The sequence below is a fragment of the Aquarana catesbeiana genome, linkage group LG04 (assembly GCF_042186555.1).
Source record: "Aquarana catesbeiana isolate 2022-GZ linkage group LG04, ASM4218655v1, whole genome shotgun sequence".
In the NCBI taxonomy this organism is placed as follows: Eukaryota; Metazoa; Chordata; class Amphibia; order Anura; family Ranidae; genus Aquarana; species Aquarana catesbeiana.
The window spans coordinates 324,806,004-324,833,112 of record NC_133327.1 but is presented as its reverse complement, the minus strand read 5'-3'; the positions used below and the strand labels follow the sequence as shown (position 1 = coordinate 324,833,112).

General features: G+C 42.5%; 1 protein-coding gene across 5 annotated transcripts in view; it reads right to left on the bottom strand.

The window, feature by feature from the left end:
• Positions 1–21,777: 21,777 nt before the first annotated feature.
• RWDD2A (RWD domain containing 2A) overlaps positions 21,778–27,109 on the bottom strand; it is a 64,195-nt gene continuing 58,863 nt past the window's right edge. For all 5 annotated transcript variants that reach the window (XM_073626877.1, XM_073626875.1, XM_073626878.1 and 2 more), the window contains one exon: positions 21,778–22,498. In XM_073626877.1, the coding sequence (XP_073482978.1) occupies positions 21,833–22,498 (666 nt within the window). In that variant the 3' untranslated portion in view covers positions 21,778–21,832. The remainder of the gene's footprint in view (positions 22,499–27,109) is intronic.

Sequence of the window (27,109 nt, the reverse complement as noted above, 5' to 3'; positions counted from 1 at the left end):
ATCCTTTTTTTCCCGCAAATAGAGCTTTCTTTTGGTGGTATTTGATCACCTCTGCGTTTTTTATTTTTTGCGCTATAAACAAAAATACAGCGACAATTTTGAAAAAAACGCATTATTTTTTACTTTTTGCTATAATAAATATCCCCCAAAAATATATAAAAAAACTATTTTTTTCCTCAGTTTAGGCTGATACGTATTCTTCTACATATTTTTGGTAAAAAAAAATCGCAATAAGCGATTATTGATCGGTTTGCGCAAAAGTTTTAGCGTTTACAAATTAGGGGATAGTTTTATGGCATTTTTAGAAATAATTTTTTTTTTTTTAAATGGCGGCGATCAGCGATTTTTATTGTGACTGCGACATTATGGCGGACACATCGGACATTTTTGACACATTTTTGGGACCATTGTCATTTATACAGCAATCAGTGCTCTAAAAATGCACTGTTTCCTGTGTAAATGACACTGGCAGTGAAGGGGTTAACCACTAGGTGGCAGTGTAGGGGTTAAGTGTGTCCTAGGGGCATGTTTCTAACTGTGGGGGGTGGCTACATGTGACACGTCACTGATCTCTGCTCTGATGACAGGAAGCAGAGATCGAGTGACACTGTCACTAGGCAGAACGGGGAGATGCTGTTTACATTAGCATCTCCCCGTTCTTCCTCCCCGTGAGGCGATCGCGTGTATCCCCGCGGCGATTGAGTCTGCGGGACCCGCGACCCGACTCACGGAGCTTGCCGCGCACCCGCTGACCACCTCTTAAAGGGCAACGTACAGGTACGTGGTTTTGCCTGTACCACCCCTTCTGCCGCAGTATATCTGCTTGAGGCGGTCGGCAAGCGGTTAAAATATGCAACAAATACCCGACAATTCTAAATCACTTAATATGAATGAGTCCTAAATAACGAATTTACAAACAATTTTAGAAAATATTGAAAAAGTGTTTACTGAAGCCCAGAAGTTTTCTGTTACATTGGGGTCAATGCACTAATGTTTACCGTTTGCTTTACCGAACGTTTAGTGATAACATGGTCACATGACTCATTTGCATAAATGATTTCATGCAGTAAAAAAAAGTCAAAAGTCACCCATAAAAATGAATGATTATGCAGTATTTATGGCAAAATGAAAAATATGCCAGTAAATGTTGCCCAAAAAATATGCGGTAAGCTCTTAAGTCCAATTCACAAATGGAACGGAGAGTAAAAAAAAAACATGCAATATTAATCACCAGGGTTTTGCTGGCAGTATCACTTGCGGTATTGGTCAGAAACAGTGTAGGGGCCCCCGACACTGGGGGGGGCCAGTAAGCCTGTCGCCGCATCCTTAAAAACGGATGACTCATCAGCAGTCAGCGGGTTCCCACAGCTGACCGCTGCTCCCACATTCACAGCCGAATGTAAAGAAAACATGCCGGCAATTAAAAATAATAAAGAAAAAAAAACAGTGTGGGGGTCCCCCCCAATCCATACCAGACCCTTATTCTAGCATGCAGCCTGGCAGGTCAGGAAAGGGAGGGGCAAGCGAACGCTCTCCCTCCTTAACCATACCATGTTGATGGGGGCAAGGGCCTCTTCCCCACAACCCTGGGCTAAGGTTGTGGGGGGCTGCGGGTGGAGGGCTTATCATAATCTATCATAAGTCCCCTCTAACAAGGGGGCCCCCAGATCCCGCCCCCCCCCCCCCATGTAAATGAGTGTAGGATAAATTTGTATCCCTACTCATTCATCAAAAAAATGTCAAAATGGGTGGCCCCGTTCCCTTGTGACGTCATTGGCCAGGAGCATGCATGATGTCACAAGGGGGTGGGGCAACCACGCTGTTTTTTTTCATAACTTTTAATTGCCAGCGTGTTTTCTTTACATTCAGCCATCAGCAGGAACCTGCTGGGGAGCTAAAGAGTCATTTGTTGTTAAGGATGTGGTGGCCAGCTTCCCTAGAAAGCAAGATTGTGTAGTAATATACTAAGGGATATCTGTATTATTTTATTGCTACAGGTACACCTTTCATGCCCCATAGGGCCAAAAAAACCCCGCTCTTGAAATGGATAATGTACTCATACATCAAGCCATGTGAAAACACTTGGTTCACGTGATTCTGGCTCTTTATCTATTTTTATTCTTCTTGACCTCAGTTCTGCATTTGGCACTGTAGACCACAAGCTTTTACGTTACAATACTTGGAGTTTTAGAAATTGTTCTGAAATGGTTCAAGTCTCTATCTGATGATGGTACTGTACTTTAACTTTAGTCTAAATACTGAAACTGAAATCAGGGATGACTTTAGTGATAGCTTAACATTTGATCCACATGTACACAATGTGCAGAGACAATATCGCTACTTGAATACTGTAATGCTCTACTTGCTGAGGTACCTTTTATCACATTAAATAGACTACAGTATGTCCAAAATTTGGCTGCCAGAATCCTCACTAGGTCTAGTGCAAGTGATCATATTGCTTGTTCAGTCCTTGCACTGGCCACCTGTCAGGTTTTGCATTGATTTAAAAATCCTCATGCTCTATAAGGCTCTGCATGGCTTGGCACCCCTTTATCTGTCTGAACTTATATCACCCTACTGCCCCCCCCCTGTAACCTTTGCTTCTCTACGCTTCTTCTGGTCTTTTGTGTGTCCCTCAAACCCATCTACACTTTATGAGGGACATAGCCTTAACCTGGTATCCCCAAAAATCTGGAATTTTCTTCCTAGGAACATCAGAGATTCACCTTTTAACTACTTACGGACCGGACAGTTTTACGTCAGCTGTTTGAAGGAGGATATCGCTGTTATGGCAGCAGCTAGCTGCCATAACCCCGGTATCCTCCTTTTCAGCGGGCCGTCAGCTACAAGATAAAAGTGGTCTCTGTGGCGGATTCACCGCAAGATCACTTTTATCGGTGGCGGGAGAGGGCCCCCCCCTCCCACCGCGATCTGGTGCTCTCCGCCGCTTACCAGAGCCGTTGGCAGCAGCGGAGGCGATCGCGTCCTTTTGCTGGCTCATTATGGAGACGAGTGAGGGGAAGATGGCCCCCACCCGTTTCCATACAAAACGTCGCTTCCGCCCACAGCTCTTAACCGGTTCAATACCGGGCCTTTTCACCCTCTTCCTTCCCAGACCAATTTTTTGTTTTCAGCGCTGTCGCACTTTAAACGGCAATTGCGCGGTCATGCAACGTTGTACCCAAACAAAATTGACGTCCTTTTTTCCCCACAAATAGAGCTTTCTTTTGGTGGTATTTGATCACCTCTGCGGTTTTTATTTTTTGCGCTATAAACAAAAGAAGAGCGACAATTTTGAAAAAAAACACAATATTTTTTACTTTTTGCTATAATAAATATCCCAATTTTTTTTAAACGTCGCCTATGGAGATTTTTAAGGGTAAGTATGTAGTCATTCCCAAAAAAGTGTGCTTGTAAGACCGCTGCTCAAATACGGTGTGACAGAAAGTTTTGCAACGACCGCCATTTTATTCTCTAGGGTGTTAGAAAAAAAAATGTATAATTTTTGGGGGTTCTAAGTAATTTTCTAGCAAAAAAAAAACTGTTTTTAACTTGTAAACAACAAGGCTCGGTCCTCAAGTAGTTAAACACTTTCAAATCAAAACATGAAAACCATTTATATCCTTTGACAAGTGTTCATCTAATAGTTCCTTTTTTTGTGCATCTCTTGTTTTTGTTTCTTTTGTAAGGCACTTTGAGAATGTAGCTTTTAAAGGTCCTCTATACAATTCATTCTAAAGGCTCAAGGTTTTTTTACCTTAATACATTCTTAAGCCATTGGCTCCTGCTGCTGTCAATCACAGCCATTGAGCCAATGAGGAGAGAGCGGGGGCAGGGCCGAGCCATGCTCTATGTGTGAATGGACATACAGAGTGACAGGCTTGCTATTGGGAGCACTCAGCAAGAGGGAGGAGCCAGGACCGCCAGCGGGGGGACTCAAAAAGAAGAGGATCGGGGCTGCTCTGTGAAAAACCATTGCACAGAGCATGTAGGTTTAACATTTTTTTTTAATTCTTTTTTTATTCTTTCCTTTAGAATCACTTTAAGTTATTATCATTACTGCTAGGCTATGCCATGTTATGGCATTTGGATGAGATATCTAAACCCATGCAAACACCAATTTTAAGTAATTAATTTTTCCCAGATCATTTGGAGGCTTCAGACATGTTTTAAAATATTTTTTTAATAACAATGAGTTATTGATGCCTCATACACAGAGTTGATTAGAGTTTAGTTAAATTAGCTACATTAACCACTTGACGACCGCCTCACGCCGATGTACGTCGGCAAGGTGGCACGGACAGGCAAAATCACGTACATGTACGTGATTTGCCTTGCGCGGGTGGGGGGTCCGATCGGTCCCCCCCCCCCGGTGCCCGAGGCAGTCGCCATTTGTTCCCGGGCGATGAGAGGTCAGGGGGAGGCCATCCATTGTTGGCCACCCCCTCCCGATCGCTCCCGGCGAATGAGAATGCTTCCTTTCCCTCTGTAATGTAAACAGAGGGAAAGGAAGTGATGTCATCCCTCCTCGAGTCGGTCTTTTTGATCCGGCGCCGAGGAGAGAAGACATCAAGTAAGTCTGCACAACACTACACATCCAGTAGAACACGCCAGGCACACTTGTCACCCCCCATCACCCCCCGATCACCCCCTGATCACCCCCCCGGAACCCCCTGTCACTCTGACACCAATAGCATTTTATTTTTTTTTTGCATTGGTGTCAGTTTGTGTCAGTTAAAAGTTTTAGGGCAGTTAGGTTAGCCCCCTCTAGGTCTAGGGTACCCCCCCTTAGGTCCAGGGTACCCCCCTAACACCCCCTAATAAAAGTTAACCCCTTGATTACCCCCCGTCACCAGTGTCGCTAAGCGATCGTTTTTCTGATCGCTGTATTAGTGACACAGGTGACGCTAGTTAGGGAGGTAAGTATATAGGTTCGCTGTCAGTGTTTTATAGCGACAGGGACCCCCATATACTACCTGCTAAAGGTTTTAACCCCCTGATTGCCCCCTAGTTAACCCTTTCACCAGCGATCACCGTATAAGTGTTACGGGTGACGCTGGTTAGCTAGTTTGTTTTTTGTAGTTTATTACAGTTTATTACAGTTTATTATAGTTTTAGGGCACCCGCCGTTTATTACCCTATAAAGGTTTAACCCCCTAATTGCCCGGCGGTGATAGAAGTTAAGTTTTTAGGATCAGATAAGGTCTGCGTCGCCCCAGGCAGCGTCAGGTTAGCGCCAGTACTGCTAAAACCCACGCACGCAGCATACACCTCCCTTAGTTCTATAGTATCTGAGCGGATCGATATCTGATCCGATCAGATCTATACTCCCCAGCAGTTTAGGGTTCCCTGAAACGCAGTGTTAGCGGGATCAGCCCAGATACCTGCTAGCACCTGCGTTTTGCTCCTCGGCCCAGCCCTGCCCAGCCCACCCAAGTGCAGTATCGATCGATAACTGTCACTTACAAAACACTAAGCACACATAACTGCAGCGTTCGCAGAGTCAGGCCTGATCCCTGCGATCGCTAACAGTTTTTTGGTAGCGTTTTGAATCAGTCGCTGACAGTCAGGAGCTTTTTTGCCTGTGAGTCTCACTAGTGTACCCCTAAATTTAGAGCCCAAAATGGCAAATAGAAGGTACACTAGTGAAGAGGCCTACACGTTTCTGAGTATGACAGATAGTGAAGAGGAAGTCACTCATCTGTCAAGTTCAGGCTCAGAATACGAACCTGTAGAGGACAGCGGCTCCATGACAGATAGCTCTGACGACAGATTTGTGGTCCCTGCTAAGGTCAGGCGTACCAGACCCCAATCTTCTTCTGTCCTTGAAGTGCAAGAACCGCAGGGCTCTCGTATGGAGCAGAGCAGTACTAGCGCCGCTACTCCTTCTGGTGAACTGGCAAGCACCAGCGGCCTAGTACACCCTGGTCGTACATCCAGCACTGCAGTATCACGTGGTGACGTGGCGAGTCCCATAAGTGCAGTTCAAGCTGGCGAGGTGGCTAGCACTAGTAGTGTCCCACTGCCACCAAGAAGACAAAGACAGGCCCGTCGTGCCCATAGTGCCCTTCCTGCTGCATTGGCCAATCCGAATTGGGAACCCACCACTTCTGCAGCACCCGTACTTCCCCCTTTCACTGGCCAACCCGGAATTCAGGTGGAAACAGTTGACTTTACGCCACTGGATTTTTATTCGCTGTTTTTCACCGAAGATCTCTATAGATCTATTGTGGACCAAAGCAATTTATACGCTGGTCAACACATCGCCACTAATCCCCAGTCCTCCCTTACCAGAGATTGGAGACCAATTACGGTCTCCGAATTTAAGACCTTTCTGGGCCTTTCCCTCCTCATGGGGTTGAATAAAAAGAGTAAGTTGCGGTCATATTGGTCCACTGAAACAAAAGGGTAAAGGGAAAAAAGAATTCTTCAGTGAGGAACCAGCAAGCTAGCAAAAATATAAATTTATTTGGAAAAGATTATGCCACATATACACCAGACAGTGTCAAAAAAGTATATTGACTGTGAATAAACCAAATACCACCACTAACAATAAAATAGACAACGTTGTCTAAAAACAAACAACAACATACAGATGGCCACCAACACACATACAATCACATCTAATTGGCTAGTTGGACTTGCATCGTCTCGTGTATAATGTCTCTAGATTGAGATAGGAAGCCAAGAGGTGACGGTATGCAGCCGTGGATAAAGGGATGCCGCTGTGCCCACTGCCGAGGACAGACTTAAATGTGACTATTGATATAGACAACGAGGGTTACTGATGATAGCACTTGCGATTAAATAGTCCACCACAGCTGATGGCTTGTACGGACGGCTGTGTGGGTGCTATACAGAGATGTATGGAGGAGTGTGTGCCTGTATAGATGTTGATGTATAGAGACAGCGTATTAGCGTATTACACTTCCTTAACCATCACGGTGGTGATCCCACGGGACTTACTGTCAAGGGTATCTACAAATTAAATCTCCCCCTTAGAAGGGGTGACTTCGACAGGATTCTCTGCCAGAAAGAAAAAATGTGGATATATACCCTTGACAGTATGTCCCCACATGGGTTAAATAATGAGTGTAATTTATCAGTATTTCTTACATCATAACTGCTGGGGGGAGACTCCTCATACCCCTCTGCCCTTGACTTGCCCACTCTAATATTTACTTCACCAAAGTGTGTCCCCCTTTTTTTTTTCTCCCTTTCTCCCCCCCCATCCCCCCTTCATTTCCCTAGTTCATTTATTTAATTATTTGTGTTATACTCTAAGGGGGTGCTGCACCCACGGACGGGCCCAATGCATTATTATTTGTTGTTGTCCTATGATCTGAATGGCCGTCTATTTGTTGCGTGGTTACCTAGACAACTGTCAGCTGACATACCTACGTTTTCAATTGGAATGGCTATATAAGCCGCCTATTGTAATCACTGCGCATGCTCTGAAGAAATCCTTGACGGATGAAACGCGTCAGCATGACGCCATCACGTTCGATGTAGTACCCATACAGACCCACCCACCAGCCCTGGGGATCTGATTCGCTATTCTGCGTAAGCCGCTCAAGCCCTGTCGAAAGCATGTCGAAAGCCCTACCGCATGGAACCAGGAAGTAATCGTGGCGTTATACCTCAGCCAAGCGGCACGCTACCACGTTCCCCTATCTCCATCATTCTGATGGGCATTCATCTACATGGACTTACCAGCTACTCACAAGTGATCAGAGGATGATCCAGCTGACTCATACAGCCTGAGACAACCTGAGGAGGATCGGAGTGTCTAATATGCCTGATGTATCCTGATGTCCATGGTCTGGTGAGATCGTGTCATTTTATTCCCTTGATCCAGCTAATACGCTGTCTCTATACATCAACATCTATACAGGCACACACTCCTCCATACATCTCTGTATAGCACCCACACAGCCGTCCGTACAAGCCATCAGCTGTGGTGGACTATTTAATCGCAAGTGCTATCATCAGTAACCCTTGTTGTCTATATCAATAGTCACATTTAAGTCTGTCCTCGGCAGTGGGCACAGCGGCATCCCTTTATCCACGGCTGCATACCGTCACCTCTTGGCTTCCTATCTCAATCTAGAGACATTATACACGAGACGATGCAAGTCCAACTAGCCAATTAGATGTGATTGTATGTGTGTTGGTGGCCATCTGTATGTTGTTCTTTGTTTTTAGACAACGTTGTCTATTTTATTGTTAGTGGTGGTATTTGGTTTATTCACAGTCAATATACTTTTTTGACACTGTCTGGTGTATATGTGGCATAATTTTTTCCAAATAAATTTATATTTTTGCTAGCTTGCTGGTTCCTCACTGAAGAATTCTTTTTTCCCTTTACCCTTTTGTTTCTGATATGCTTCTTAATTCAGAGGAACACACCCACCCATGATCCCCTGAGTTGGGTGCTTGCAAGTGGCTGCATTTAAAGGCAGATATTCTCCTGGGTACAATCCCCATCTGTCTTTATATATATATTTAATTAAGCAAGGTGTCTGGTTCATAAATTCTCTCCTTTTTATTCATATTTGCTATGTGGGATTATACTTCCCTTCCCTTATGAACCCCACTTTGCTACCACGCACACCAGACTGTACCTTGACCACACACGTTTTATAAGTGGGCCCGCCCTTGGGTGCATTCCACCTTCCCTTCCTCCCCCCCCCCCTTTTTTTTTTTTTTTTCTCTTCCCCACACTTGGTTATCTAAAATTTCCCCTCTTCGTGACATGGCTTATCTTCTTGATGAGGACATTGATCGAGAAATCCAGTCTGCCTTTTCCTCTCAACAAGCGGCTTCAAACTCGTGTGAAGATTCTCTCCAGACCCTATTCAGGAATCATAAAAAATTAACTATAAAATTCCTGAATAGGAAGTGGGACATTTCATCACTAAAATCTCATATTGAGAATGGAATTGTCCCTAGAGGCTTGAGAGAACGGGTGACTCCAGCTGGACATCTTCACACACCACGCTTCATAGAGACATGGAAGGCTAGCTGTCTAAGGCGAGGTCTTGAGATTATGCAGTTGATTGTTGATGAGGAACAGGCTCAACTTGTGGAAATTAAAGCTGAGATAGATAACAGTGTCAGCTTACTCGAACCTTTTAAAACAGACCCCTCATTTGAAAAACAAAATGAGCTCCTCAAAAAAGAAGTAGAGAAAACCCAGAGAAATCTTAAAATCCACAAACAAGAAAAATTTAAACAAAATTTACTTGACCTTGAAAGTGGTGATCTGTTTGATCCCACAATCCATAAAGGAAGGAGTCGTTCGCGTAAAAATAGAGGAAGGAGTAATAGCTCAGCCAACACTAAGACCACCCGTAAACAATACTCTTCGACTGATAGTGACAGTGATCGCAGAGATCTCTCGGTGACTTTTTTAGAGAGGGACCAGTCACCAATAAACAACTCCCTAATTACTACAGGGAAAAACAAAGTAATTGGAAAAGGGAAAATACCCCCAGACTCACCCCCAGGTCACCAGGGAAGACAAAGGGAAACCCGCAAAAGCCAAAGACAGTTGAGGAAGAAAACAAACAGGACATAACTATACAGGAATTAGCAGTAGACTCCATCACAGATATGAAGGTAGTTAACCTCACCAAGTTCCCCTTGAATCAACATCACCTCTCCCTGCTCAGCAGGGGCCTTTCTTTCTCTCCTAAATCAGGGATGAATGAGTTTGAAGTGTATAAGGACATCTCCCTTTATCTAAGAAAAGTTTTATTTAGATATTGGCATCTGTCTAAATATACTGAAACCAATCAAGATACCCAAAATAAAGAGGAAAGGGAGGCCCTGGATGCACTTGTTTCACTTCTACTAGAAAATGAGGACTCTGACTCTGACTCAGAGATACCCTCCGTGCAGGATGCCCTGACACGTTCGGCTAACTTATCCATCAAATCAGACAAAATGCCTCCGCTGTCCAAACATAAGGCCATTGAATTCTTTCTGGCACAAGTTAAAAGAGACTTATCTAAGGTCAACTGGAAATATAAAGGTATAGACAACCTCACAAGAGACGAAAGAAGGGCCCTAAAAGAACTAGAGGAGACCCCTGGTATTGTCATTAAGGGTAGTGATAAAGGGGGTAACCTGGTCCTCCTTACTGAGGACCAATATGAAACTGAGGTACTCAGACTTCTAAGTGACAAACTTACTTATCACAAACTTGATTTAAATCCCTTCCCTGATATTGTTAATGAACTAAATTACCAGCTAAGTCTAGCATTGGAGGAAAAATTAATTAACAAAAAGGAGTTTAACTTTCTCAAGGTGTCTCAGTTTAACACACCCACCTTTTACATTATACCCAAGCTCCATAAGTCCCTAACCAATCCCCCCGGTAGGCCCATTGTCTCTGCAGTGAATGGTCCCCTTGAAAAAACGGGTAAATTCATTGATGCATTAATTAAAGATTAGAACTGGTATTTGAACTGCCCTCATATGTGCAGGACACCGGGCATGTACTATCCCATCTAGAGAATGTGGTCCTACCGGGGGGATCTCTCCTGGTTGGTATTGATGTCGAATCCTTATATACATCGATTCCCCATACTTGGGGACTCAAAGCAATTCAATTTTTTCTTGAAAAGAAATTCCCACATCTGGGACATCAAAACGAGTTCATTTGTGACACACTTCAATTCCTATTGGAGCATAATTGCTTCCAATTTATGGGGACCTACTACCGACAAATCAGGGGTACCTCAATGGGGGCACCTTGGGCTCCCTCATATGCATGCCTCCACCTTGGCATGTGGGAGGAGGAGTGTGTCTACCACTCGTCGATGTACCTCGGCCACAGTCGCCTCTGGCTGAGGTACATCAATGATGTACTTATGATTTGGGGGGGCACTGAACAGGAACTGGTATTGTTCATGGATGAACTTAACATCAACGACCGGAACATCAGACTTACCTATACAGCCCATCAGCACACCCTCCCATTCTTGGATCTTACTCTCACTGCTGATAACGGGAGGATTAGTACCAAAACGTACAGAAAACCTACGGCAGCGAACACACTCCTCCAGGCCACAAGTGATCATCCAAGATCATTAATCAGAGGTATACCTGTGGGCCAGTTTCTCCGTATTCGTAGAAACTGCTCCACACAACAGGATTTTGATATAGAAGCCAGGGACCTATATGGTAGATTCCGAGACAGGGGTTATTCCCATGCGTCTATTAGAACAGCTAAGAAAAGAGCTATTCAGACGGACCGACATCAACTTCTTATGAGAAAAAAGCCCAAGGCCTCTAAAGATAGTCATGGACCCCCCAGGATTATTACCAAATATGGTTCCCAATGGAAACAAATCAGAACCATTCTTGGTAATCACTGGCATATTCTTTCAGGCTCTCCTGTGCTTGGTGAAATAGTAGGAGAACGCCCTCTCCTCACAGCCCGACGTTCTCGGAATCTCAGGGATCACCTAATCCATTCTGAATACAATAGGTCACTTAGTCAAAATTGGCTCACACAACTCCCACCTCTAAAGGGCATGTTCAAGTGTGGCAGATGTAGCATATGTAAGTATGTGGAACGCACGGACGTGTTCACTGGTTCTGATGGTGAGAGACAGTTTAGAATTCACAACTTTATCAACTGCAATACCACACGAGTGGTTTATATGCTCACATGCCCATGTGGAAAAAAATATGTGGGAAAGACAAAGAGGAAACTCAGGATCAGAATCAGTGAACACGTCCAGAGCATCCTCAGCAAGGATGATGAGCGTCCCATCCCCCTACACTTCCTTAACCATCACGGTGGTGATCCCACGGGACTTACTGTCAAGGGTATCTACAAATTAAATCTCCCCCTTAGAAGGGGTGACTTCGACAGGATTCTCTGCCAGAAAGAAAAAATGTGGATATATACCCTTGACAGTATGTCCCCACATGGGTTAAATAATGAGTGTAATTTATCAGTATTTTTTACATCATAACTGCTGGGGGGAGACTCCTCATACCCCTCTGCCCTTGACTTGCCCACTCTAATATTTACTTAACCAAAGTGTGTCCCCCTTTCTTTTTTTTTTTTTTTCTCCCCCTCTTCCCCCCCCATCCCCCCTTCATTTCCCTAGTTCATTTATTTAATTATTTGTGTTATACTCTAAGGGGGTGCTGCACCCACGGACGGGCCCAATGCATTATTATTTGTTGTTGTCCTATGATCTGAATGGCCGTCTATTTGTTGCGTGGTTACCTAGACAACTGTCAGCTGACATACCTACGTTTTCAATTGGAATGGCTATATAAGCCGCCTATTGTAATCACTGCGCATGCTCTGAAGAAATCCTTGACGGATGAAACGCGTCAGCATGACGCCATCACGTTCGATGTAGTACCCATACAGACCCACCCACCAGCCCTGGGGATCTGATTCGCTATTCTGCGTAAGCCGCTCAAGCCCTGTCGAAAGCATGTCGAAAGCCCTACCGCATGGAACCAGGAAGTAATCGTGGCGTTATACCGCAGCCAAGCGGCACGCTACCACGTTCCCCTATCTCCATCATCCTGACGGGCATTCATCTACATGGACTTACCAGCTACTCACAAGTGATCAGAGGATGATCCAGCTGACTCATACAGCCTGAGACAACCTGAGGAGGATCGGAGTGTATAATATGCCTGATGTATCCTGATGTCCATGGTGTGGTGAGATCGTGTCATTTTATTCCCTTGATCCAGCTAATACGCTGTCTCTATACATCAACATCTATACAGGCACACACTCCTCCATACATCTCTGTATAGCACCCACACAGCCGTCCGTACAAGCCATCAGCTGTGGTGGACTATTTAATCGCAAGTGCTATCATCAGTAACCCTCGTTGTCTATATCAATAGTCACATTTAAGTCTGTCCTCGGCAGTGGGCACAGCGGCATCCCTTTATCCACGGCTGCATACCGTCACCTCTTGGCTTCCTATCTCAATCTAGAGACATTATACACGAGACGATGCAAGTCCAACTAGCCAATTAGATGTGATTGTATGTGTGTTGGTGGCCATCTGTATGTTGTTCTTTGTTTTTAGACAACGTTGTCTATTTTATTGTTAGTGGTGGTATTTGGTTTATTCACAGTCAATATACTTTTTTGACACTGTCTGGTGTATATGTGGCATAATTTTTTCCAAATAAATTTATATTTTTGCTAGCTTGCTGGTTCCTCACTGAAGAATTCTTTTTTCCCTTTACCCTTTTGTTTCTGATATGCTTCTTAATTCAGAGGAACACACCCACCCATGATCCCCTGAGTTGGGTGCTTGCAAGTGGCTGCATTTAAAGGCAGATATTCTCCTGGGTACAATCCCCATCTGTCTTTATATATATATTTAATTAAGCAAGGTGTCTGGTTCATAAATTCTCTCCTTTTTATTCATATTGGTCCACTGACCCAATTTACCATTCACCCTTGTTCTCTGCTTCCATGGCCAGGGCACGATACGAGCAGATTTTGCGGTTCATGCACTTCAACGACAATGAACTCTGTCGTCCTCGTGGAGACCCTGCATACGATCGGCTCTACAAAATTCGGCCCCTCGTAAACCACTTCAACCAACGTTTTGCAGACTTGTTTACCCCCCATCAAGTTGTCTGCGTTGATGAGTCACTGATTAAGTTTTCTGGCCGCTTGTCATTCAAACAGTACCTTCCCAGCAAGCGTGCCAGATACGGGGTCAAGATGTATAAGCTCTGTGACAGGGCCACAGGCTATACATGTAGATTTATGGTTTACGAGGGAAAAGATAGTCACGTAGAGCCGACAAACTGCCCTGACTACATAGGAAGCGCTGGCTAGATAGTGTGGGACTTGGTGTCACCCTTATTCGGAAAGGGGTACCACTTGTACGTGGACAATTATTATACGAGCGTGCCACTTTTTAGTCACTTGTTTGATCAGCAGATTGGAGCAGGTGGCACCGTGCGACCTAATCGCCGGGGCTTTCCCCAGCGGCTTGTAGATTCCCGTCTTAGGCTGGGGGAGAGAGCCTGCTTGAAGTATAATAATTTGCTCGCTATGAAGTGGAGGGATAAGAAGAATGTTTTCGTTCTCACCTCCCTTCATGCAGACACGACGACCCAAATTCCTACGGCGACTGGTGTTGTGGAGAAACCCCTCTGTGTCCACGAATACAACCTTAATATGGGAGGGGTGGACCTCAACGACCAGCTGTTGGCGCCGTACCTAGTTGCCCGTAAGGCCAGACGCTGGTACAAAAAAGTGTCTGTATACTTATTTCAATTGGCTTTGCTGAATGCTCATGTGCTATACAGAGCTTCAGGACAGACTGGATCCTTCCTTAAATTCCAGGAAGAGATCGTCAGAGCCCTTCTGTTTCCAGACCTTCCCCAACCAAATGCAGTAAGCCGGCTGCATGAGCGGCATTTTCTTTATGCCATCCCGAGTACCCCTACCCAACGAGCCCCCCAAAAAAGATGTCGTGTCTGCAGCAAGCGCGGATTTAGGCGTGACACCCGGTGTTATTGTCCCTCCTGTCCTGGCAATCCTGGTCTTTGCATAGGTGAATGCTTTGAACGCTACCATACATTAGTTGAGTATTAGCGTAGGGTTCAGCACTGCACAGACTAGGCACACTAACACAGGGTCTCCCAAGATGCCATTGCATTTTGAGAGACCCAAACCTGGAACGAGTTACAAAAGTTAAAAGTTACTAAAAAAAAAAGTGTAAAAAAAAAAAAATAAAAAAAAATAAAAACACAAAAAAAAATATAAAATAAAAAAAACAAAAATAGTTGTTGTTTTATTGTTCTCTCTCTCTCTATTCTCTCTCTATTGTTCTTCTCTTCTTTACTCTATTCTATTCTGCAATGTTTTATTGTTATTATGTTTTACCATGTTTCCTTTTCAGATTTTTTATACTTTACCGTTTACTGTGTTTTGTTGGTAACCATTTTATTGTTTTCAGGTACGCCATTCAGTTGCAGCGCGGATTTATTTATCTTGACAGCAACAGCGTTTGCTCCCACGATATCTAAAGCCGTGACTCCAGCGCTGTCGGAGGTGATTTCACCACCACAGTTACATACTTCAGCATATATGCCGAAGCGTGGGGGCAGCAGTGGGTGGAGGAGCAATTTGCTCCTGCCTTTTGCGGGAGGATGCCCCCATGCTTCGGCATATATATATTTTAGGCACAGGTTGCGTTAAATGTTTTATTTTTTACTATGTTTTTTTTTGTATTTGCTTTGCAGGTATGGTAAGTCTTACTGTTATACTGTAATGTTACTTTGTTTTATTGTTAACCATCATTTGCTTAGCAGGTACGCCATTCAGTTGCAGCGCGGATTTATTTATCTTGACAGCAACAGCGTTTGCTCCCACGATATATAAAGCCGTGACTCCAGCGCTGTCGGAGGTGATTTCACCACCACAGTTACATACTTCAGCATATATGCCGAAGCGTGGGGGCAGCAGTGGGTGGAGGAGCAATTTGCTCCTGCCTTTTGCGGGAGGATGCCCCCATGCTTCGGCATATATAAATGGTGCATGTATGCCCATCATTAGAAGTGGGTGGATGAAGGGAGGTATTCTAATGGTGGGCATACCCACCGATCAATATCTTTTTTTCGTTCAGCCCTCAGGCTGCATGAAAAAAAAGTTTACAATATATGCCTAACAAGGACCAGCAACGTACTGGTATGTTGCTGGACTTTGAGTGGTTATACCAGAATGATGCCTGCAGGTTTAGGTATCATCTTGGTATCATTCTTTTCAGCCAGCGGTCGGCTTTCATGTAAAAGCAATCCTAGCGGCTAATTAGCCTCTAGACTGCTTTTGCAAGCAGTGGGAGGGAATGCCCCCCCTCCCCCACCGTCTTCCATGTTTTTCTCTGGCTTTCCTGTCCCAACAGGGAACCTGAAAATGCAGCCGGTGATTCAGCCAGCTGACCATAGAGCTGATCAGAGACCAGAATGGCTCCAAACATCTCTATGGCCTAAGAAACCGGAAGCTACGAGCATTTCATGACTTAGATTTCGCCGAATGTAAACAGCGCCATTGGGAAATTGGGAAAGCATTTTATCACACCGATCTTGGTGTGGTCAGATGCTTTGAGGGCAGAGGAGAGATCTAGGGTCTAATAGAGCTCAATTTTTTAAAAAAAGAGTACCTGTCACTACCTATTGCTATCATAGGGGATATTTACATTCCCTGAGATAACAATAAAATTAATAAAAAAAAAAAAAAAAAAAAAGCACCCCTGTCCCCCCCTGCTCTCGCGCAAAGGCGAACGCAAGCGTCGGTCTGGCGTCAAATGTAAACAGCAATTGCACCATGCATGTGAGGTATCACCGCGAAGGACAGAACGAGGGCAGTAATTTTAGCAGTAGACCTCCTCTGTAAATCTAAAGTGGTAACCTGTAAAGGCTTTTAAAGGCTTTTAAAAATGTATTTATTTTGTCGCCGCTGCGCGTTTGTGCGCAATTTTAAAGCATGTCATGTTTGGTATCTATGTACTCGGCCTAAGATCATCTTTTTTATTTCATCAAACATTTGGGCAATATAGTGTATTTTAGTGCATTAAAATTTAAAAAAGTGTGTTTTTTCCCCAAAAAATGCGTTTGAAAAATCGCTGCGCAAATACTGTGTGAAAAAAAAATATGAAACACCCACCATTTTAATCTGTAGGGCATTTGCTTTAAAAAAATATATAATGTTTGGGGGTTCAAAGTAATTTTCTTGCAAAAAAAAATTATTTTTTCATGTAATCAAAAAGTGTCAGAAAGGGCTTTGTCTTCAAGTGGTTAGAAGAGTGAGTGATGTGTGACATAAGCTTCTAAATGTTGTGCATAAAATGCCAGGACAGTTCAAACCCCCCCCAAATGACCCCATTTTGGAAAGTAGACACCCCAAGCTATTTGCTGAGAGGCATGTCGAGTCCATGGAATATTTTATATTGTGACACAAGTTGCGGGAAAGAGACAAATCTTTTTTTTTTTTTTTTTTTTTTTTGCACAAAGATGTCACTAAATTATATATTGCTCAAACATGCCATGGGAATATGTGAAATTACACCCCAAAATACATTCTGTTGCTTCTCCTGAGTATGGGGATACCACATGTGTGGGACTTTTTGGCAGCCTAGCCGCGCACGGGACCCCGAAAACCAAGCCCCGCCTTCAGGCTTTCTAAGGGCGTAAATTTTTGATTTCACTCTTCACTGCCTAGCACAGTTTCGGAGGCCATGGAATGCCCAGATGGCACAACCCCCCCCCCCCCCAAATGACCCCATTTTGGAAAATAGACACCCCAAGCTATTTGCTGAGAGGTATAGTGAGTATTTTGCAGACCTCACTTTTTGTCACAAACTTTCGAAAATTGAAAAAAGAAAAAAAAAATACATTTTTCTTGTCTTTCTTCATTTTCAAAAACAAATGAGAGCTGCAAAATACTCACCATGCCTCTCAGCAAATAGCTTGGGGTGTCTACTTTCCAAAATGGGGTCATTTGGGGGGGGTTTGTGCCATCTTGGCATTTTATGGCCTTCAAAACTGTGATAGGTAGTGAGGAGTGGAATCACAACTTAACGCCCTTAGAAATCCTGAAGCCGGTGCTTGGTTTTCGGGGCCCCGTATGCGGCTAGGCTCCCAAAAAGTCCCACACATGTGGTATCCCCGTACTCAGGAGAAGCAGCAGAATATATTTTGGGGTGTAATTCCACATATGCCCATGGCATGTTTGAGCAATATATCATTTAGTGACAACTTTGTGCAAAAAAAAAAAAAAAAAAATTGTCACTTTCCCGCAACTTGTGTCAAAATATAAAATATTCCATGGACTCAACATGCCTCTCAGCAAATAGCTTGGGGTGTCTACTTTCCAAAATGGGGTAATTTGGGGGGTTTTGTGCCATCTGGGCTTTTTATGGCCTTCAAAACTGTGATAGGCAGTGAGGAGTGAAATCACAACTTTACGCCCTTAGAAATCCTGAAGGCGGTTCTTGGTTTTCGAGGCCCCGTATGCGGCTAGGCTCCCAAAAAGTCCCACACATGTGGTATCCCCATACTCAGGAGAAGCAGCAGAATGTATTTTGGGGTGTAATTCCACATATGCCCATGGCATGTTTGAGCAATATATCATTTAGTGACAACTTTGTGCAAAAAAAAAAAAAGTGTTACTTTCCCGCAACTTGTGTCAAAATATAAAATATTCCATGGACTCAACATGCCTCTCAGCAAATAGTTTGGGGTGTCTACTTTCCAAAATGGGGTCATTTGGGGGGGTTTTGTGCCATCTTGGCATTTTATGGCCTTCAAAACTGTGATAGGTAGTGAGGAGTGAAATCACAACATTACGCCCTTAGAAATCCTGAAGGCGGTGCTTGGTTTTCAGGGCCCCGTATGCGGCTAGGCTCCCAAAAAGTCCCACACATGTGGTATCCCCATACTCAGGAGAAGCAGCTAAATGTATTTTGGGGTGCAATTCCACATATGCCCATGGCCTGTGTGAGAAATATATCATTTAGTGACAACTTTGTGCAAAAAAAAAATATTGTTACTTTCCCGCAACTTGTGTCAAAAAAGAAAGTATTCCATGGACTCAACATGCCTCTCAGCAAATAGCTTGGGGTGTCTACTTTCCAAAATGGGGTCATTTGGGGGGGTTTTGTGCCATCTGGGCATTTTATGGCCTTCAAAACTGTGATAGGTAGTGAGGAATGAAATCAAAAATTTATGCCCTTAGAAATCCTGAAGGCGGTGATTGGTTTTCGGGGCCCCGTACGTGGCTAGGCTCCCAAAAAGTCCCACACATGTGGTATCCCCATACTCAGGAGAAGCAGCTGAATGTATTTTGGGGTGCAATTCCACATAGGCCCATGGCCTGTGTGAGCAATATATCATTTAGTGACAACTTTTTGTAAATTTTTTTTTTTTTTTGTCATTATTCAATCACTTGGGACAAAAAAAATAAATATTCAATGGGTTCAACATGCCTCTCAGCAATTTCCTTGGGGTGTCTACTTTCCAAAATGGGGTCATTTGGGGGGGTTTTGTACTGCCCTGCCATTTTAGCACCTCAAGAAATGACATAGGCAGTCATAAACTAAAAGCTGTGTAAATTCCAGAAAATGTACCCTAGTTTGTAGACGCTATAACTTTTGCGCAAACCAATAAATATATGCTTATTGACATTTTTTTTACCAAAGACATGTGGCCGAATAAATTTTGGCCTAAATGTATGACTAAAATTGAGTTTATTGGATTTTTTTTATAACAAAAAGTAGAAAATATCATTTTTTTTCAAAATTTTCGGTCTTTTTCCGTTTATAGCGCAAAAAATAAAAACGGCAGAGGTGATCAAATGCCATCAAAAGAAAGCTCTATTTGTGGGAAGAAAAGGACGCAAATTTCGTTTGGGTACAGCATTGCATGACCGCGCAATTAAAAGTTAAAGCGACGCAGTGCCAAATTGGAAAAAGACCTCTGGTCCTTAGGCAGCATAATGGTCCGGGGCTCAAGTGGTTAAAGAAAATAATCCTTTAAATTCTAATACTATAAATCGAATACTGTACTAAAGAATAGTAAAATACAGATTTTATTTTCCTCTTACTATGCTCTGATTTTGATTATTTATACCTGTACAGGCTCATGAAATATTGGTTATAATTAGCAGGAGGAATTTTTACCAATAAACCATGCACTGCACCTTTTGCAGAGACCTAAGTGACTAAGAGAAGGTGGCAAAGGAAAGCCCATAAAATGGGCAAAGCAGCTAGGACATATTAAAAGGGTTGTAAAGTCTCCAGGTTTAAAGTGATTGTAAAGGCTTGTTTTTTTTTTCCTATAAAAATTACAAACATGTTATACTTACCTGCTCTGTTGCAGTGGATTTGCACAGAGCAGCCCGGATCCTCCTCTTCTCAGGTCCCTCTTCTGTGCTCTTGGCCCCTCCCTCCTGTTCAGTGCCCCCACAGCAAGGAGCTTGCTATGGGGGCATCCAAGCCAAGTCACAGTTATCTGTATCCATTCAGAGCCCTGACCCGGCCCTGCCCCCTCTCTCCCCTGATTGGCCAGTTGACTTTGATTGACAGCAACGGCAGTCAATGGTGCCACTGCTGTGTCTCAGCCAATCAGGAGGGAGAATCTCGGATGGCTGAGACAGTCGTGGACATCAAGTAAGTATTAGGGGGGCTGAAGGGGGCTGCTGTACACAGAAGGCAGAAGATAAAAAAAACTTCTGCCTTTACAACCATTTTAATGCATTCTTTGCATTAACCACTTCAGCGCCAGAAGGATGTGCCCCCTTAATGACCAGGCCATTTTTTGCGATACGGCACTGCAATACTTTAACTTACAATTGCTCAGTCGTGCGGCACAATACCCAAATAAAATTGATGTCCTTTTTTCCCACAAATAGAGCTTTCTTTTGGTGGTATTTGATCACCTCTACAGTTTTTATTTTTTGCGCTATAAACAAAAAAGACAGACAATTTTTTTTTTTTTTTTTTTTTTACTTTCTGCTATAAAACACATCCAAAAAAATGTCTTCATCAATTTAGGCTGCTATGTATTTTTATATTTTTGGTAAAAAATCCCAATAAGCATATATTGATTGGTTTGCGCAAAACTTATAGCATCTACAAACTATGCGATACCTTTATGGACTAATTTTTTAAATTGTTTTTACTGGTAATGGCGGCAGACAAATCTGACACTAAGTGACACTTTTTGGGGACCACTGACACCAATACAGTAATCAGTGCTAAATTGCACTGTTACTGTATAAATGACACTGGCAGAAAAGGGGTTAACATCAGGGGCGATCAAAGGGTTAAGTGTGTTCCCTGGGCATGTTTACTAACTGTGTGGGATGGACTGACAGGAAGAACACAGAGATCCGTGTTCCTGCTTACAAGGTACAGAAGATCTCTGTGTACTTCTCTGTCAGAACGAGATCTGCTTTGTTTACATAGGCAGATCCCCGTTCATCCTCCCTGTGGAGCAATCGCATGTGCCCGCTGGACCCACTGACTGGCTTCCACTCTGTGCAGCGGGCACGTGCCCACAGCATCTATTGCACAAAATAATGTACAGGTACATTGTTTCGCTCAATAGAGCCGCCCTGCCGCAGTAAATATGCAGTGGGCGGGCTTTAAGTGGTTAAGGTGAAAATCTTCTTTGCTGCAGCAGCCCCCAGAGTGCCCCCCCCCCCCCATTTTTCTTACCTGATCCCATCTGTTCCAACGATGTGCACGAGCCCAGCAACTCCAGCCACTGTCCCCGTCCCCATTTGATAGACTGATAGGAGCAGGAGCCATTGGATCCCGCTGCTGTCAATAAACCAGTGACATGGGGGGGGGGCCCGAGTCCTGCTGTCTGTGCCAATGGACGCAGCAGTGGGACTCGTGAGGTGCCCCCATGAAAAGTGGCTCTCCGCGGGGGCACATGATGAAGAGGAGGAGCCAGGAATGCCACCGGGGGAACCCCAGAACAGGAGGATCAGGGCTGCTCTGTGCAAAACCCTTGCATAGAGCAGGTAAATATAACATGTTTATTATTTAAAAAATAAATAAAATAAACCCTTACAATCACCTTAAGGAAGAGGTCATTCAGTTTCCTCCTACTACTACACCTGCACACCATCTGAGACATAAGCATCTCATCTTTCCATGATTTGATTTAGAGATCTGGAAAACGTGACTTGTTTAGTGGTTCCCGCATTGTACTACTGTTGAAGAATTTGTTATAACAATAGACATACAGTCATTTGGGTGATAACCAATTTTTATTCTGGAAACAATCATAAATATGTTTGGGTTTCTCAGGCTCTCCCCTCAATGCCAAACAGTATCTGAAAAATGTGCTCACTTTGATGCTGTTTGAGATAATCAAAGAACTGCCCAAGGTCCATGTGATAATCATTCCTGAGTCCATAGTCTCCATGAGCAGCAAATATCAGTTCATCAAAGGAAGAGAACAGGCGCAAGTTATCTATGGTGCTGGTTACTTCCATGGTCTCAGCATGTTTACAGGAGATATGCTTCCAATTAGGATAGCGGATGTCTCGCCAGAACTCTTCACATTGATCCTTCTCCCCTTCTACACATATAATGCCTGGCTTTCCTGTCAAACAGAAACCGGTCAGATTCAAGCGCTTAGCAAAGTCCAAGATCTTCTTCTTTAATTCCTGGCGATATATATGGTGGCTGTAAATCCACATTCGATGGAAAGTGCTAACTCTTTTCAGGTCTGATTCAGGCTCTGTACTGTGCTTGGTGCTCTGTATGAAAGAGGGAAGGTTGTCTTTCAGCCACTGTATGGCGTTCATGATGCACAGGTCCCCACGGTCTAAAGAAGTGATGAAGGATGACAAGCATTTGTTGAGATCATTATGCTGCTGCTTTTCTAAAAAATCTGACCGGACAAATAACTGTGGCTCTTTTGTAGGGTAACTGTGAGGAAGCGTCACATGCATTTCTGCCTTCACCTACGGGTACAAAACTGGTTGTTATGTCTGTCATAATGACACACTAAGATCAGTCAGAAGCATGAAAAAGCCAGTGTGAATTTTCACTTCAGTTATCCGACCATGTACAAATAAAATAAGAAAAACAGAGAATTTATTTTCTTATGGCTGAATAATTGAATAAAATCTTCACACAGTATATTAAAGTGATAGTAAACACACACTGTTTAATTTACATTTTCCCTTCTATTTCTGTATGTGAATTATGGCACTATAATTATTTTAATAAAAAAAACATCTAAGTATCTTTTTCCTAACTGATACACAGCTGTCACATGACCCAGATCTTCCCCAACCTGTCTGCAGGGAAACATAAGCAGGAGGAGCTTCTAGTCCTCTGCTGCTGGTCACATGTTCAAAATAAAAAAATAGCCTTTAGAATACAGAGTAAACATAATTAATATCAATAAACAGTTTTAAATTGGCATACAAATATATATTTAAAATTAAATATTTATTATTTCGTGTAAATAATATGGTGTGCGCGGAATTCTGCCAGTCACAGGCTGTGTCATGCCCCCCCCAGCCTATGTCTTAGAATAACAGGGAGGTGAAGACTCCATTAATCTACATGTAATATTCCACCCCCATTGTGTTTAGCTGGTTGGGGGGAGGAGGGTGGGAGTGGGCTGTCATTTACCATGGAAAGGAAATGCTCAACATATAAACTCACTGAAAACTGAGCATGTGCAGAGTTGCCACCACAGCTGAAAAATCCCTAGCTGACTTGGACAGACGGGGGAGATAGAGAACAGCAGGATCAACCAGGTTTTTTGCAGAATACAGAAAAGGAATCTCATAGTATGAACAGCATGTAATATACCATTTATTGAGAGTTTTTTTATGATGTGGGTTTATTGACACATTAAGTGAACTTTCACAAATCAATTAGTAAACCACCCTCTGTATTTTCTCTCCAGAATGTTAATTGTGTATAATTTTGTATTTAATAACCACTATTTTAATATAAAAACTACAAAATGTGATAAAAGACATGCATATCAAAAGACTGATATCAAAGGGTGTTGACACTTCAAATACATAAGAAGCAAAAACACGAAAAATATTGTTATACGGGGGGAGATGGGCGGAGCCTAGCGGAGCAGACATGCATTGTTAGAGCTCCGCACCGCTGAGGAGAGAAGAGAAGGACAAAGCGGAGCCTGCAGGCTCAAAAGGTATCCATTTGAACCTTTTTGGCCCAGGGAACAAACTGTGAAAGTTTGGGCAGGAAATATGGTACTGGGAGGAAGCCGTGGCAGAAATAAAAATCACCTCACAAAGAGCTCACAGGCACTCACTGCAACTAAAGCAGCTCCAGTCACCTCACAAGATACAGCATCAGGGCGCTCTCACAGACAGAAAATGTCACAGCAAGACTCTCCATTTGAGTCAGATACAGAACAAATCCTCTCACAAACTTCTCCACAAGCCTCCTCAGCATCCCCAATAATATTATTACAATTTGAAAAGATGCTTCATAAGGCTTTAAAACAAACCTCAGACCAAATAACAAAAAGCCTAACCAAAGAAATAAGAGAGCTGGGAAACCGCACCGCAGCCTTAGAAATAAAAATGGATGAAATTGAAATTACAACCCAAGAAAATATAACAGAATTGGAACAATTAAAAAAAGAGAATTTAATACTTCAAACTAAGCTCGAAGATTACGAAAATAGAGCCAGACGTTCAAACTTGCGCATAAGGGGAATACCTGAAACTGTGACAGACCTGCAATCTACTATTACTGCTCTATTACAAGAACTAAAGCCAGATATCCCTATTGAACGTTTAGAACTGGACAGAGTACACAGAGCCCTCACAGCCAAAAAGAAAGATGGACCCCCACGTGATATAATCACAAAATTTCATTATTACAGAACGAAAGAACAAATACTAATTGCTGCAAGAGAAAAAAAGGAACTTAATTTTCAAGGACACAATTATCAAATTTTTGCTGACCTATCCCAACTTACTATTACTAAAAGACGATCCATGAAACCCCAACTAATGGAACTGCAACGCCACAACATTATGTATCAATGGGGCTTCCCCTTTTCAGTCAGATTTAACTACCAAGGTACAATTTACAGAAGCAGATCAGCAGATGAACTACAACAAACCCTTTTAAAATTAAATCTGACAGAACCCACAAGCAGCAACACCCCCACACGCAGAAGAATGGCATCATCTTCACCTTCAGGCAGCACCCAGAAAATTTCAGAACAAAATGGGAATCATCATTCTCACAAAAGAGGCCGTTATGCCACATCATCCATGGACCAAGAAGATTCAATGGACTGACATCCTAATTCCTGATATCTCTTCATTTATTATACTAAGAGATGGTCCTCTATAAAAAACCTATATTTATAACTGAATGTAACTGCATTCTGATAGTCACACACTGTGTGGGATCATGTTACATTCCAGTTATATTTCTTACTACTTCTGATTCATATAGCCTTAGAATATATAAGTGAAATAAGGAAATTCTTGTTCAGTTATATATTTTCAGGTAATAACAATAGATTTATTACTTTTTAGGACAAATATGTTCAATAATCCAGAAGTAATGGAAGCTTTTTCTTTCTTTTCTTAAAACAAATATATTATTACCTAACTAGTTCCTAGAACTATGTTTTTGTTTATTCTAATCTGAAGCAATACAACCTCAATTTTATGAGTTAACATATCTAAACAGTTACATATGAATAAAATATGTAATTGTTTACTCTAAAAGGGTTAAAATCCCAAAATAATTCAAACTATCTTCATCAATACCAAAGTTATTAACAGTACCTTTCTAACTGAATTATTTAGCCTAGGGCAAGACTAACCATATACAACCACCCTGGAATAAATAATTTCAACAAAAACCATATTCTGCACTCCAATTAATGAATCATCATTTTGATGTCTTTTGACATAGCACTTCTCTCCTGTAAGCGGAAGATCCGTGTACCCCCATTAGCCCTCCTCATTCTCCCAACCATATTATGTGGGAGTGTGACGAAGGCACTTATTCCCCTGAGAGAGATATTTATTCTCTTTCACGGGTAAATTGTGATTACTTGCAAAAAATAATTTATACAATGTATCATCTAATCTCATATGTTTTTTGTTTACTCTTTACTCCAGAATTCACTGGTTTCTTTTCTATCTTTTCATCTCTTCAGTCCACACAGGTTGATCTGCGCAGTCAGCTCTGCATAACAAAAAGTAAGTCAAAACTATTTGATCTGTTGCCATGGCACCACTGAATATACTTTCCCTGAATGTTCAGGGAATAAATGTCCCTCAAAAAAGGACCAAAGCCTTCCGTACTTTCCATAACAAGAAGGCTCACATAGTATGCCTCCAAGAAACACACTTCACCAAAGATTCTACTCCAAAATATATTTCTCCTTTTTATCAACAAATTTACACGGCTTTTGCCTGTACCAAACAAAGGGGAACTCTAATTGCATTTCACCGATCCACACCATTCACCTTATCATCAGAAATTAAAGACCCAGAAGGTAGATACCTGATACTCATGGGTTATATAATGGATACGGTGATTTCCTACTACGCTCCTAACAAACAACCTACACCATTCCTCTCACATATATTACAAGTGATTAATACACAAAAACTAGGAACAGTGATAATGTGCGGGGATTCGAACCAGGTCCTCCTCCCATTTCTAGATAAATCACCTTTTACACCATCCAAAATAACCTCTAGATTACCTTTTTCTCAACTTCTTTCCAAATACAATCTGGTAGATTCGTGGAGAGAAAGTAACCCAATGAAAAAGAAATTCACTTATTTCTCGCACCCTCATCAAACCTTCACCAGAATAGATCATATTTTTCTAACAATAGGAATGATACCAGAAATTATTGCATCAGATATAATTCCGATTCCGTGGTCTGACCATAATGCAATATACACTACTATAGCCTCAGCCATACCAAAAGCGCATGACCCAACGTGGTACTTACCGGACATAATGCTCAAACACCCACTACATCAGATGGCCATTGAACAAGCTTTAAAGGAATACATATTAATTAATAATACAACAGACATTTCCCCAATAACACTGTGGGAAGCTCATAAGCCTGTCTTGCGTTGTACAATACAAAGACAAATGGCACTATTTAAACGGGAACGCAAAAATCTAGCAAAAAAACTAGAACTCAATTTTAATGCAGCCTACATATCATTCCAAGATAATCCATCTCAGAGTACAAAATCTCATCTGGAAAAATCTAGATTGGAATACGATCTATTTCTCACTGAGTCAGTTGATAAATCCCTCAAACACTCCAAACACAATTTCTACATGAATACAAACAAACCAGGTACATATTTGGCTCGGGCATTAAATTCAACTAACAAATCTTTCAAACCAATACGTTTGAAATTATCAAAAAATGTTTATACTTGTAATCCAGTTAAAATAGTCCAAAAATTTCACTCACATCTCGCAACTTTATACAAGACAAACAATGAATTTAATCCTACAGAGGCTGAATCCTTCTTCTCAAAAATAACCTTACCTGAGTTGTCTCAGAATCAAAA